The sequence below is a fragment of the Nannobrachium achirus genome (assembly GCF_963921795.1).
Source record: "Nannobrachium achirus genome assembly, chromosome: 24".
NCBI classification, from domain to species: domain Eukaryota; kingdom Metazoa; phylum Chordata; class Actinopteri; order Myctophiformes; family Myctophidae; genus Nannobrachium; species Nannobrachium achirus.
The window spans coordinates 4009612-4025394 of NC_137831.1; the positions used below are offsets into that span (position 1 = coordinate 4009612).

Genomic DNA, 15783 nt, shown 5'->3' on the forward strand with positions numbered 1-15783 from the left:
TTCGAACACAGATGTACAGGCTTGTAGATCTGCTATTTTTGAATAGCAGACGCCAGAATCTACAATGGCACGGATGCTTTCCAGGGGTCTTCAAAATGTTCAGCCCAAGGACCCCTTAGTTGAGAGAGAGATGAAGCAGGGACCCCCACAACCTGCTCATAGATTACATATAGTTTCATTGTTTGACAGCACAATCATCAGTGTATTTTGGATTCATGTCAATTTGTGTTTTCAGATATTTAACCACTTGAACCGTCAATACTTAATAAACTTGACCTTTCACTCTGTACTTAGTCTGCTCTTTTTCCCCTCTACACCAAACCACTTTGCCAAAAATGGCCGATCTACAAGGTCACAACGCCTCGCAGTGCGAGGCGTTGTGAGCTTGTAGGTCTGCTATTTTTCCCAGACCCCCTGTTGAAGACCCCTGGGTTAGATCTGTTACTTTGATGCTGTTGTTGCTATTGTTCCCCAAAAAGTTGAATTAACTCCGACATTTTCAGGCCTAGAAAGCTGTTTTTGAAGAGGACTACCTTCCTAACCTAGGACGACGGTAGCCTTTCATACTGGAACTTTAGTTGCACTGACTCTGTCCTCTAAGGACCTTCCAGGGAGGGTGCTCTTGTGCGTCTTGCTGCATCACCCTTTCTTGTTTATTTCTTTTTTCTACTTGTTCTTATATCGCACTGACCTTTGGACACGCTGCACTATTAGGTTGTGTTAGTAGTTTTGAGTATTTTTGCTTGATGGTGAGATACTTGTTGCACTAATTAGCATTGACTGTTATGGTCACTTTGATTTGGGGGCACTGTACTATATTGATAGTTGTGCCTAAGGACACTTTATGTATGTATGGAAACTTTATATATATATATATATATATAAATATATATATATATATATATATATATATATATATATATATATATAAATAAATAAATAAATATATATATATATATATATATATATATATATATATATATAATTCGTTCCCTCTCTTGATGTACCTTGCTCTTTACTGTACTCTGTTCTTGTTTTTCTTTTATCTTTTTCTTACTTCTCTGTAACTTTGTAAATAACCTTAAACTGCTGTGCTGCCTCTGGGCAACTGATTTCCCCCCTTGGGATAGGTATCTATCTATCTATCTATGTTTTCCTGACGGTGGGAGCCTGTTACCTCAGTCCTCCGTCAGTCCCACCAGCGAGCAGCTGCGTCTCCACAGCTCCTCCTGCAGCTGGGCGTCGTACGTGAGGCGGGCCGACTCCGCCCTCCTGCCGTTGTACAGGTAGACTCCGCCCACGCCCTCCAGGGCGGGCGCCGCCGCCGCGTAGATGGCCGTGGAGGCGCCCTCTGCTGGCGTCTGTGGGGGGGGGGAAGCACACGTAAAGAACGACGCCGTTGTATGAAATGGTAAAAATGGTAAGTGGTGCATTTTAGGGGTGCAGCGATTAATCGTAATCAAATCGATTATTAAATTAGTTGCCAACTAATTGAGTAATCGTAATCGAATTTGCATTAATACCGGGCAGGAATATAGGGTCAAGAACAAGAAATATGACTCGAATACGTAGGCCTATCTATTTTTGGAAAGAGTACTATTACTCATCAATCAATTTAGACCTCCCAAAAGGACCCCAGAGAGTCCCTGGACCCCACGTTGAGGACCACTGGTCTAAATGGTCTGTTACTCCTTTTTCTTTTAGTTTTTGTCACCTTGTAGGTGGTTGTACTTAAGTAACTTGAAAAATAACCATACAAACAACATGAAAAACAATCATGATAAGATTGTGTATTGTGATACAGCTTGGAAAAGTATTGTGATATTGTATTTTTTCCATATCTCCCAGCCCTACATGTACTGTACTGCTCCTACCCTGAACAGCAGCTTGGCTACGGGGGTCTTGGCGGCCTGCGCGGGGCTGCAGAGGTTGTCGTACAGCGCGGTGTCCACCATGCCGGGGTCCACGGCGTTGGCGGTCACCGGCCAGCCCCCCGCCGTCAGACGCTCCTGCAGACGGTAGGTGAACAGAACCAGCGCCAGCTTGCTCTGGGAGTAGGCACCGTGTGCACTGTAGCACCTCCTACAGGACACAGGGAGAAGTACTTTGGTTAAAAAAAGTAGGGCAATGGATAATGGACTTGATTGACTGATTGATTATTCAATTCAATTCAATTCAAAGGAGCTTTATTGGCATGAGAAAACATACGTTTACATTGCCAAAGCAAGTTTCAAAACATAATAAAAACAGTTGAAAATGGGGAACATATATACAGTTGGAGCAGATTTCAGCATTTCTTTTTTCTCGACACAATTTCAATAGCATACACATGAAGAAAAAAAAGCATCAAATTTAAAACGTGTTTAAAGGTAGCAGCTCTGTTTATACTGTATGTGCAGTAGGTCTGGTGTGCCTCTCAATGGTTTGTAGTGCTTAGGGTTGTAACTTGTATTCCATTCTCTAGCCTTCTTTTATCACAACAGTTCACACATCTTGCTGCTGTGTTTCGCACATTGTTGTATTTCTCCCAGTAGGTATGGGAGTTTTTCGTCATTGGTCATGTTTTCAAACTCACTTCGGGTGTGAAGTATGTGTCTCTGATGTCTTGGTATAGTGGGTGCATAGTCTATCTTCCCTTGGGAGCGGGGTATGTCTGTGGCAGCCTTTCTCTATTGCAAGGCTGTGTTCGCTGAGTCTGTACCTAGTCAAGGCTTTCCTGAGTTTTGGGTAATTTACCGTGCTCAGATATTCTGCTAATGTATATTCTCTGTCGGCTTCACCTCGTGCCACAACCCTGAAACAGTGGTAAATCAGCCAACAACCCACTCCCTCTCATGGTAAATGGCTTACTTTTAGTCTAAATCAGTAGTTCCTCAACTCTAAAATGTCAAGGTCTCCCCTTAACTCTGACAGTGTACAAATGAAACCAAATGGACTCGTAAGGGTCCATTTGGTTTAATTTGTATACTATCAGAGTTACATACTTGTAAGGGTCAAATTTAGACCCCCCCAAAAGGAACCCAGAGAGTCCCTGGACCCCACATTGAGGACCACTGGACTAAATGGTCTGTTACTCCTTCTTCCTTTAGTTTTTGTTACCTTGTACTGTAGGCGGTTGTACTGTTAAGTAACTTGAAAAATAACCATAAAAACTAACATGAAACAGAATCGTGATAAGATCCTGTATCGTGATACAGGAAGAATAGTGGCCCAGTTTCTCAAAGCGATTTTAGCCCATCGTAGCTCACGCATGGTCGTAGAGACCAAGCCCCGACCGTCATGTTCCCATGTTAACATGGGTTTGGGCAGAGCGACTTATTTATCCTCCTACAACTACACCATCATTCAGATTTCACAAAGTGCTTAATAAAGTCTCACTCCTGTCTAAATACGGTACAGCGTTCTATAATTACCTGTATCCTCCGTGTTCTTTAATAAGAAGCCTTTTTACCCAATCGCGTTCTGTTTTCCCATGTATTTCCTGGCGTTTCCCATGCGCACCAACCCCATTGAGATAAACAGACAGCGATCGGATAAAAAGGCTTCTTAGTAAAGAACACGGAGGATTCGGGTAATTATAGAAAGCCGTACCGTATTTAGACAGGTGTGAGACCTTATTAAGCACTTTGTGAAATCTGAATGTTGGTGTAGTTATAGGGGGATAAATAAGTCACTCTGCCTGAACCCATATGAACACGGGAACATGACGGTCGGGGCTTGGTCTCTACGACCATGCGTGAGCTACGATGGGCTAAAATCGCTTTGGGAAACCCGGCCAGTGTGATGTTGTATTTTTCCATATTGCCCACATGGCTCTTACCTGCTCATCAGGTCGTCCATGTTGAGCGTAGCTCCGTAGTGCGTGGCGGAGGACATGGTGACCACGCGGGCGCAGCGGCCCCGCCGCCCCGCCCCCTTCAGGCCGTCCAGCAGCAGTGCGGTCAGCAGGAAGTGACCCAGGTAGTTCAGACCAAACTGCAGCTCCAGACCGTCCACCGTGTGGCGCTCTGGGACCAGCATCACACCGGCTGCATGCACACGCACATGCACATGCACACGCGCACGTACGCACACAGACACACACACACACACACACACACACACACAAGCACGCGCACACGCACACACACACACACACACACACACACACACACACACACATACACACACAGAGACATGTATGAGACATGAGCGTTAAGCTAAATTAACTATGTGCATGTTTCATTTTGCTGGGTGCCAATCACATACATTGATTGAGGTGTTTTCTTCGACAAATTTGCTATATTTCATATAGCTAAATTCACATATGAGAATACTAAGACAATACTTGTTTCAGGTGTTAAGTAGATGTATTTATGACATTCGAGAAATATTTTATGTTGTCAAAATCAATATACCGGTAGCAAATTTTACAAGCAGCACAAGATGTTTGTGTTTTTGTTATTCACTTTTATATAACATTTTCTGGCTGTGGTGACAAAAGTGGTGCAGGTTTTGTGTGGAGAACCTTTAACCCAAAGTCCACAAGGGTATTGTCTACACTACAGTATATAAAATGCATTGAACGAGTATTCATCCTTTTCAGTGCGGGCCACCAACCGGGAGCCAGTGGAGGGAGCGGAGAAGTGGGGAGACATGTTGAGCTTCTGGGGGGGCTGTGATTGGCCAGTCTTCGCTTTGACTGGCAGTTTGCCTTTGGTTACTTGGCAAATGAAACTCTTTGTCTGTCCTATACATCTTAATATAGTCAAGCAGGGACCCCCCCCTGAGTACATTTACAGAAGGACGATTGTTGTTGGTTAAACATGTAACTTTATCATTTTGTGGGACAGAATATGCTATATCAGGGGTCTTCAACAAAGGGTCCGGGACCCCTAGGGGGTCCTCAGAGATACTACAGGGGGTGCTTCAAATCTTTGTGTGATAGAAACCTTTTTTCTCCTTTTTCATATTAACTCAGTGAATGCCACCCTTTATTCAAAATCTACAAAACTGGTGCCAGCCATTTTGCTTAATTTTGCCTTTTTATGGGGGCCAAAATCATATTTTGTACTTAAATTACATATATAAATCTATGCTTCTATCGAAAGCCACACTACCCCTCTTACAAAGGAAAACATGTATATTTATATATATATATCCTATCATTAGATTTGGGCTTCAATAGAACATGTGTAAGATGTCTTGATCATCATCATATGTGTGTGCTGTGATGGGCCCTGTGTGCAATCTGGAGTGCAATACCATTTGAAAACCACCAGAGGGTGGTCTCCTACTATCTGATCAACTAACAGAAGAAGGAAGAAGACGTCCATCTTTTTTTTGGTTTGGGCCTGTTGTTTACATTTTGGCCAGGCCTTTTAGCTAGCATGCTAACACACTTCGGAACCCTGGCGATCGCGATCAAGGATAGGTAGAGAAGAATGGATGGCACCGCTGGAATCCTGAGAATTTTCTGCGTTTTTTGAGTACTTATAGTTCGTCAGGGATGCACGGGAAAGTGTATAAACGAACGTTTTAGATAACATTTAAACGGCCGGAACCAATCTTCGGCTATACCGATTTTCCGCCGGACTGTGTTACACTGGTGCTACAGTCAAATCGGCCGTATCGCTCAGGTCACGGAGGCATATGGCCAACTTCTAGAGCGATTTTTTTGAAATTACAATTATGAAAAAATGATAAAACTTTTGATTAATTAAAAAGACGTAAAAGACGTTTATGGCACCGAGGTCCAAAGACGTATAAGACGTTTATGGCGTTCAGTGAGTTAACCACTTGCACCCTAACTTTAATATTCTGAGAAACTAAGACAAAATAGCAGATCTACAAGCTCACAACGCCTCGCAGTGCGAGGCGTTGTGAGCTTGTAGATCGCCTATTTTCGGCAAAGTGGTTTGGTGTAGAGGGGAAAAAGAGCAGACTAAGTACAGAGTGAAAGGTCAAGTTTATTAAGTATTGACGGTTCAAGTGGTTAAATATCTGGAAACACAAATTTACATGAATCCAAAATGCACTGATGATTGTGATGTCAAACAATGAAACTACCGCATTATGGAATCTGGGGGTCCCTGCTTCATCTCTCTCTCAACTGAGGGGTCCTTGGCCTGAAAACATTGAAGACCCCCTGTGCTACAGTATATAGCTGTTAAAATAAGCTTACCGTTGTTGACCAGGACGTGGAGAGGCAGGCCTCTGTCTTTGAACTTCTGGGCAAACTGTCTGATGGATTTCTGGGAGGCCAAGTCCAGGAACATGAACTCAGCTGGGAAACAACAAGACAAAAAAAATGATATCACTGTCACTGATTTGAGAACAGTTTACATCTCCATTAATTAACTTCTTTGTGTCTCCATAGGGAACCACTGCTGGTCATCAATTTATTGGTTTCGGAATGCAACATTAATTTAAAAAATATCCAATAATTCAATGGGGAGAGTAATCCATAGAAAAATACGCTATTTTTGAAAAAGATTCTATTGATTACTCACACCATGGAGGTTCAATGTGGTGAGTAACAGTAAATTTACCCCCATTTTCAGTGTAATACACGATCATTGTAAAGCGCCTTGGTTTTAATGGTTTCAAGGTTATGTCACAAACTAAATGAATGGGATGAGGGGTCTTCAACAGGGGGTCCTCAGCGTTACTACAGGGGGTCCTCCAAATCTTTGTGTGATAGAAACTTTTTTTAATATATTAACCACTTGAACCCTAGTGTCCTTATTCTGATAACTTTAGCCAAAAATAGCAGATCTACAAGCTCACAACGCTCCAGAATGATTGTGGAATCCATTGATTCCATCCGGAATCAATGGGGAGGTACATTTACTATAAACACATTTTTGTCTTAGGAATGCGGAAAAAAAAACAACAACTCAAAAACTCAAGTCTCCATGAGGGTAGTAACTGACTGAAAAGGTTTTGGGTGAACTATCCCTTTAATACAGAGTGAGCGTGGAGTGAAAGTGACAGCAGGTTGTCATGGTTACCTTCCCCCTGCTGGGTTCCTTCCTGGTGGATCTTCCTCACGGCGGCCCGTCCCTCCTCTTCCTCGTTCCCTGCTAGACGTGATGAAGACCACACAGCCTGGGTTCAGCCCCCCCGCCGCCAATCAAACCCCCTCTCCACCAATCACAACGCTAACGCTCATTGTATTCATGTTTGAAGCAGTATAGGATGTAAACGGCAAGCAATCAATTCACCCTTTGTCAAGTCCCGCCCGTTGTCCTGCCCCTCTCCACACCCATTGGTTGCTTGGTGTCTTGGTGGGACATTCAGTGGGACACTCCATCCACTGCCATGTTAATTCAGTTGCTTCATATTGTTATTCTGTGTGCTCAATTCTAATTTCAAACTTGGTTTCAGTCAAATGGAGCTGCTCAGTGGCAGCATAGTGAATCAGCATGTTTCTAAATGTTTTTATTTCTCCATAAATTATGTTTTAGCTAATTCAACATAAAAAAGGCGGAACCAGGGCGGGACAAGGCAGATAGAGCCTGCTGGTTGGTCAGTCAGGGACCAACCAGGAGGCTAACAAAGGGTGAATTAATGATCAGTGGTTCTCAAGCTGAGAGGCAGGACCCCCAGGGGTCCCCCTCATGATTCGGAGGGAGGGGGGGGGGGGCAAGATGACAGTGAGTGACAATTTAAATAATTAAAATAAGGCCAATTACTGCATCAAAAGTAATCGACAAACTTTACAATAAAAACTGGTCAAACATTGGCCAAATTGTCAAATCGAAAAACAAAAGAAGCGAAAACTAAATAGCTGATCAACAAGCTCGCAACGCCTCGTCTTGCGATATTATTTCACAGTATTTATATGTGGAACAACCGTGTCAAACTAAATGGAACGCCTCCAACAAGTGCTTAAATATTGTTGTTTTTAAAGCCCTACTATTCTTCTTTCGTGTATCATCGTCCTTGATGATTGGTTGACGACATTTTATTTCACCAGATTTCGTGTTACTTAGGGGAGGCCATGGGGCTGGCTGTGGTCTTCCCCCCCTTGCTGACATGGGCTTGTCATACTTAGATACAGGGTTCCCACACATTTTTACCAATTCATTTCCAGAATATTTAACCCGATTTCCAGGACGATTCAGCTCAATAACGAGTCGCTTACTCCTATGCGCAATGCCCAAAGACAGTGGTTCTCAAACTTTTCGGGCCGTGACCCCCGAAATAATCATATTTTAACTGGGGACCCCGGCACTAAGAGTTGAGGAATTTTGTTTAACGCGAGGCGTTGTGAGCATGTAGATCTGCTATTTGCACAATTTCTGCCTCTAATATTTGACAATTTGGCCAATGTTTCATTTGTCGTTTCAGAGCTATTAACAAAATCAATAACCAAAGACAATGCACAGCTATTTTTTCCAGGACCTTCCAGGACCCTTGATCAATTCCAAAACTTTTTCAGTACTGGAATTTTTTTTTTCTAATTTAAAAATATTTCCAGGAATTTCATGACCGTGGGAACCCTGTAGATACCTTAAAACATTGTAGTAACACTAAGGCTGTGAAAACCAGAAGAATCTGTGATGAATATATTACCTTATTTTTTCTTTTTTGTATTCCTTAATTTTATAAATGTAATGTGACTGCTTTTTGTCCTGTTCTATTTGTATGTACCGTATTGTGATGTTTTGTCAATAAAACAATAAAAATAAAAAAAGTGCTTGTCAGGGTGGGGCACTGGAGGGTCCCCCGTTCAAATATGATTATTTTGTTGGGGTCCCCAGTTCAAATTTTGGGGGTCACGGCTTGAAAAGATTGAGAACCACTGGATTATGTGATTGATCGACTGACAGGAAAAGTAGGAAACCTAATAATCGGTGATTATCCTCATGTGAATGAATCAACTATATGTGCCGGTTTCAACTTCAACGATTATGTGAAGACTCCTGGGTGAACATAAATTATTAAAAAGGTGCTGCATGTGATATTGTTTGTGAAAATAAGTGTTAAATAGTTCTATAGTCCAATATTAATATTACAGAGTGTTTGTTCAGTAACAGGGTCCAGCTCTTTAGTAAAAAGAAAACAAATTTCTGGTAGAACAAATACAGGATATCGGATGGATAAACTATGAAAATGGAAGTAACACGGCATATGGGTGAGAGGCACTGAAATGCGTCTGTTATACACAACTATTCACCCGAAATCTCCTGGTTGGATAAAGTGAAAATGTATCTTCTGTTTAGTGAAGAGCTAGAGCAGGGGTGGGCAACTTTGATGATGGAGAGGGCCACTATATTTCTACACTCACTCTAGAGGGCCACAATGCATATAGCAGGAACTCTGCATAAATTATTGCCCTACTCCCTATGTCACACATAAGAAGCAAAAATTAAATTAAATATTTTTTAATTGGAATACAGATTTTATTTTTAATTGCAAATGCATTTAGTTATGTTAATTTTATGAACTTAAATACAAATACATTAGACATCAAATTAAGCTACTAATAGAGATAATGAAAGCGGGTCATGTTTGCATGTTTGGAATTGTAACAGCTGAAATCAATAATATATCAGTATTCCAACATTAACCTGCGGGCCGCATTAAGTGAGGGTGAGGGCCGCATGTGGCCCCCGGGCCGCCAGTTGCCCATGTATGAGCTAGAGAGATGGAGAGAGCCTGAACACACCGAGTACAAGTACGAGTACTTCATTTTGTGCCATGTTCTGGGAAAGCAATGTATACATTGCTTTCCCAGAACATGGCACAACTGCCACACATTTCACTTTTTTTTTTAGCCCATGGATATTCCTGTACTGTGCATGATCTTCTAGATCTGCTATGCTCACATTTTGTATTTTTACTTTTGATACTTTAAGAGAGAGAGAGAAAGGCGAAGTGGCGCAACACATAGGGTACTCGGGCACTTTGTGAGCAGTATCGGACGAGTACCGAGACCACAAAATAGGCCGGTATCGGGGCAAGTACCGATACCACGAGTACCGATACCGCATCCCTAATTCAGACACCGTTATGGTTAACAATGTTACAATGATTGGAGTCTGGACATTTTACAATTCAACTGAAAAGCAAGGAGTTTCATTATGTTAGAAAGGTTGCGTTTTGTGAGTCAATTATTTTCTGTTTCACTTCAGAACTCAAGAAGCAACAGATTGGGACAAATAGTTCAATCATAATCAGCGTTCATTAGCCGAGTATGTACGGTATGTTAACGCTAGGGGTGGGCGATATGGAAAAATATCATATCACAATTCTTTTTCAAGCTGTATTGTGATCCAACATCTTATCACAATTCTTTTTCATGTTGGTTTTTATGGTTATTGTTCAAGTTACTTAACAGTACAACCACCTACAACAGGGGTCTTCAACAGGGGGTCCGGGACCCCTAGGGGGTCCTCAAAGTTACTACAGGGGGCGCTATAAATCTTTGTGTGATAGATTTTTTCTTTTTTTCTTTAACCACTTGAACCCTAGCATCCATATTCTGGGAACCTTAGCCAAAAATAGCCGATCAACAAGCTCACAACGCCTCGCTTGTAGATCGGCTATTTTCGGCAAAGAGCTTTGGTGTAGAGGGGGAAAAAGAGCAGACTAAGTACAGAGTGAAAGGTCAAGTTTATTAAGTATTGACGGTTCAAGTGGTTAAATATCTGAAAACACAAATTGACATGAATCCAAAATACACTGATGATTGTGCTGTCAAACAATTAAACTATATGGAATCTATGAACAGGTTGTGGGGGGTCCCTGCTTCATCTCTCTCTCAGCTAAGGGGTCCTTGGCCTGAAAACGTTGAAGACCCCTGACCTACAATGTAAGAAAAACTAAAATAAAAAGGGAGCAACTGACCACTTAAACCACAATACCCTTTCGAGCACGTTTTAATGAATTTAATCTCTCTGCAATTCAACAGGGATTTTGATATGGCTCCCTCGGTGTATCACAATCTACGTAGCGATATCTCTGCAGAAGCATGTGGTGGAGACATTGTATCGTCTCAACGATATTTATCACCATATCACCCATCCCTAGTTCTCGCACGACGAGTCTAAGACGATGCGTGGTTCTCAGACACACAGCGAACAGGACTAAACTACAGCAGAACAGAGAGATGCTGTAAACTATGAGAGCAAGGAATACAAAGGTGAAACATGAGAATGCTAATATGAATAAGAACATAAGCACTATGTTAGGGTTCAGGCCAGGTGTGAGCAAAAGGAGGGGGTGGGATGGGAGGGGGGGCACATTTTGAGTGTTCGATATTAAAGCAATAAGCCACAAGAGGCGAGTGGTTACCGGGGTAGTATACACCGGCTGAGAGGCGTTGGGAAACACGAGGCGCAGCTGGTGTGTAACCACAAGCCTCACAAGCCTCGCGTGGCTTATTGCTTTTCTAAAACGGTCACAATATTGCAACATGAAAATCATAGACATGTACCAATTAAAACCGTTCTATTTCACTAATAATACACAATAAGGTCTGCTCTGCAAGAAAGTATTTCCCGGCCAGGCTGCAGAAACAACACAGGTGCAGATAATTGGTGTACTGTGGAACACTGTGGGAAGAAATAACACACCTGGGTTTGATATAAACCGATTCAAGGTGTGGGTTATAGTCTCATATACCACAGCAACCAGCCAATCAGAATCAAGGAATGGAACTAGCCGTTTTAGAATTAATATTGAACACTCCCTCAAACATTAATGCATTTAGAAGCATCTGTGTGAAGTTAGATTTTAACAACTTTAACCATTGTTTTATACTTAGATCTGCTATTTTTGAAAGTTTGTGAAAATGTGTGCAAATCTTTGAATATATATTTTTCTAAGCAATCTTTTCTAAGTCAAATATTTGTTTCTGGGGGCCCCTGATATATAATATTTTCAGACGGGGATCGGCTTGAGAACCACTGACATAGAAACATACTTTTTTTCAAAAAACTTATTTAGAAGGATTTAGAAGACATTTATAAATAGAATCGGGTCGATATATTCAAAGACTTGCTCAAATGTTCAGTTTTTCCAAAATAGCAGCTCTACCAGCTCACAGCGTGGCACCCAGTGCTGCGCTGCGAGCTGGTCAGCTCACAGCATGGCACCCAGTGCTGCGCTGAGAGCTTGTAGATACTTTTTTTTCAATAGCCAAAGCATAAAATAATTTTAAAGGACAACTTTGTTTTTTTACAACAAGGGTTCATATTTTAGATTGTATTTAGAGAAAAGAAAAAGTGAGTGTTAAAATATTTTCATTTGCTTCGCGTTTACCGTGCTAAAATGTGGGGCATGCGTACACATGGGGGCATGCATACAAGTGGCTAAATATGTCTTTTTAGACACAATAAGCCAGCAGTTTCTTTATTGCTATTTACAGTAACACTTCTAGCCCCCATAAGTCACATCCAACCATGTAAGGTTGCATTGTATCTTGGGAATGGGCTTATTCTGTGTAAAATGACATATTTAGCCACTTGTACGCATGCCCCCTACCACTGAAATAAGAATCTCTAAAACAATAGAAAGAAGTAAATTAAATAATTTGAACACTCATCTTTTATATTCTTTAATTATAATCTAAAATATGAACCCTTGTTGTAAAAAACTAAAGTTGTCCTTTAAAGCCGTTCCAAGTCTAAACGCGACACAGATTCATCCCAATCTTAAAGGGTCAAAAAACTATACCATAGCAGAAATGAATGTATCAGTCAGTGTTGTGGTTCCAGACAGCCTACCTATCACAACATGCATGCCCAGGCTGGCCAGGTGGCGCGCCGTCTCAAAGCCCATGCCGCGGGCACCGCCCGTCACTATGGCAACACGGCCATTTTGGTCGGGCAACGCTGTGTGAAGAGAGAGAGAGAGAGAGAGAGAGAGAGAGATAGAGAGAGAGAGAGAGAGAGAGAGAGAGAGAGGGGAGATTGTCCAACAAAGTTGCCTCAACCAATGACTTTTCAAAACCTTTCAATATGTTTTATAAAAGTATTTCACCCCATCAAGGAAGTGCAGAAAATGGGCCTTTTGGTGAAAATATCAAAAATAGCCGACCGCCAAGCGACTCGTTGTGAGCTTGGAGGTCGGCTATTTTCAGTGCGTGATACCACACTGAACTAAGCATAATCAAGTGAATACTGGAGATGTGGCGTAACGGCATGGATTTCTACACAGAGAGGGCAATTCTTTCAACAGAAGATGCTGCATTCAAGTTCAGGAGAGTTTGGACAAGGCAGTTTTCTTGAACGCTGCCTTCAGGTATGGCATGGAAAGAGGGGGCATTTGCATTTCTTTCACCATAGTGGAAACTGCATTCATGGTCTGGAGAGGGCACTTTTTACAGACGGATAAAAGGGCAAAAAGTATTACACAGAATAATCAAATATTAATAACATCAATGGACTGTGAAGTACAGCAGGGATGCAACAGTTAAAGGGCCACTTCACCTCTGGGACAACCCTATCTTATTTTATTGTTGTTTGCGACACGATCAACACAATCCTGAGTTATTTGTTGTGTTCAATCTGTTTTTTTAGATATTTTAGTATTTCAGCATGTACTAGTGATGCATTTTGCATCATATGATGCAAAACGCATCACTGATGATACAAAATGCATCACTGAAATACTAAAATATCTAAAAACACAGATTGAACACAAAAAATAACTCAGGATTGTGTTGATCGTGTCCCAAACAAGAATAAAATAAGATAGGGTTGTCCCAGAGGTGAAGTGGGCCTTTAAGCACTTCCACTTCCAACCATGGCATCACAATTTTGTCTGTGTCATTAAAGGTGAGCATTTCATTTAAGAAAATTATTAAAAGAAATTGTCAATCTACAAGCTCGCAATGCATTACGATTCAATGCCATGTGAGCTTGTAGATCGAACATTTTCTCCATTTATTGTGTGCTACACTCTAGTCTTGTACAATAAGACACCAAAAAGGAAAAGTTAAAAATTAAATCGAGTGGTTACCGACACCTGTAATTATGTCTGAATTATGAATGAACAGAAATGCAATTAATAATGTAATGTCTTTATATTATTGTTGGTTTGCATTTTACAGTGGTTACAGTGGTTACTAACACACATTCCACACTTCAGAAATGTAAAATATAACATCTAAATTAAAATAGAAAAAATGTTGCATTACAGAAAACACAACAAAAGGCCAGAAATGATGAAGCTTAAACATTGTCAGACATAAACCAGCGTTGGACGAAGGCCTAGAACGATAACGAAAGAACAACAAATGACACCTGTGCATTACAGCTGGCATTGTTTAAATCCTGAGATTACAACATATGCATCTCTTTGATTTAATAATGAAAACAGTAATAATACAGTATGTGTTACATGTGCCTCGCACCTGTTGAAATGTTCCTGCATATCAAACTTCTCAAGAGGCCTGTCACTTTTTTTTCTTTTTTACTAAACACCATAATCATTTCCATGTCAAAAATGCCAAAAGTATTGGGAATAGCAGATCAACAAGCTCAGAGCGTTTCACATCACGATGAGCTTGTAGTTAGGAAACCAAAAACAAAAAGGAATTTTTTTTTACTCGTAAGAATTCGTGACCCACAAAATTGAAATAGCAGTGGTTCTCAACCTTTTCAGGCCGTGGCCCCTTGAAATAATCATATTTTACCTGGGGACCCCCCACCCTGACGAGCACTTGGTGAGTCAGCTGATGAGAGTTGAGGCATTATATTTTGTATAACACGGTTCTATTGTGAAAATAGCAGATCTACATGCTCACAATGCCGCATGTAGATCTGCTATTTTCAAAATTTCTGGCTTTAATATTTGACAATTTGGCCAATGTTTAATTTGTCATGTTAGAGGTATTAAAAAGTCCTTAAATTGTCACTTTAGAAATGTGCAGATACCCTCTATACACTTAAACTGTATGTTGGTTTGTTTACTGTTGAGTGAGAAAACAATGTTTCGTTAATCTTTCAAAAAGATTACATATAATATCTCTAGGCCTGCTGAGGCAAGAACCATATCTTCATAACCATCTTATGGCTTACAGACCAACTGCTCCCTGTCATTGGTCACACAAATCTTCTGGGGGTCCCTGGCTGAAAACATTTTCAGATGGTGATGTCTGCGGCCAAATGCATATCATTTTGAGGGGGTCCTTGGCATTTGGCGTTTGAAAACCACCGACTTAGAAGATGTCTCTGTGTGCCCTCGGAGCGTTCGACGCATCACGGGGGGGGGGGGGGGGGGGGGGGGGGGCTTACAGTAAACGAGGCACCCGCCTGTAAACAGAAACAATCCATTTCCCAAAATGCAACGGGGTATCACGTGACTGGGAGGTCCTCTTCCCTCGTAGACAGCAGTGTTATACGATCATTTGAAGCCTCCGAGTCCGGTACAATAATTCAACATTTCCCATCTGGCAACACTTATTCATTGGAGGATGGATCGCACACAGTGGCAAGAGTTGTTTTTTCTTTCTTTCTTATTTACTAGGGATGTGCGCGTGTATTCGGTTATCCGAGTACACGGTTTGTAAACCACTATTCGTTTTGAAAATACAATTCGATTATTCTATTAAATATATTTTTAATTATTGAGATATTAACTTTATTAAACATTTAAACTCTGCGCCCATATTACTGTCTTGTCTTAATAAAATGTTACTTTTTAACAAGCAAATTAAGCAATCCCTTGGTTGATTTGCGGAGCATGACTGTCTGTGTCACAGTCTGACTGACTGTTGCGCGCTGCAGTGGTCGCGCTGACCTGCAGTGAGTGTGCATGGCTGCACGCAGCTCCACACACCAGGCAGGC

The 15783-nt window shown here is 41.4% G+C and overlaps 1 protein-coding gene across 1 annotated transcript; it reads right to left on the bottom strand.

Moving 5' to 3' along the window:
- Positions 1–1178: 1178 nt before the first annotated feature.
- On the bottom strand, positions 1179–12771 carry dhrsx (dehydrogenase/reductase (SDR family) X-linked; the record flags this gene model as incomplete). The annotated part of the gene is made up of 6 exons (XM_080754930.1): positions 1179–1361; positions 1875–2082; positions 3821–4028; positions 6164–6265; positions 6993–7061; positions 12717–12771. 6 exons carry the CDS (start codon positions 12769–12771, stop codon positions 1179–1181), a joined length of 825 nt encoding a protein of 274 aa, XP_080611056.1.
- Between the last annotated feature and the right edge of the window lie 3012 nt (positions 12772–15783).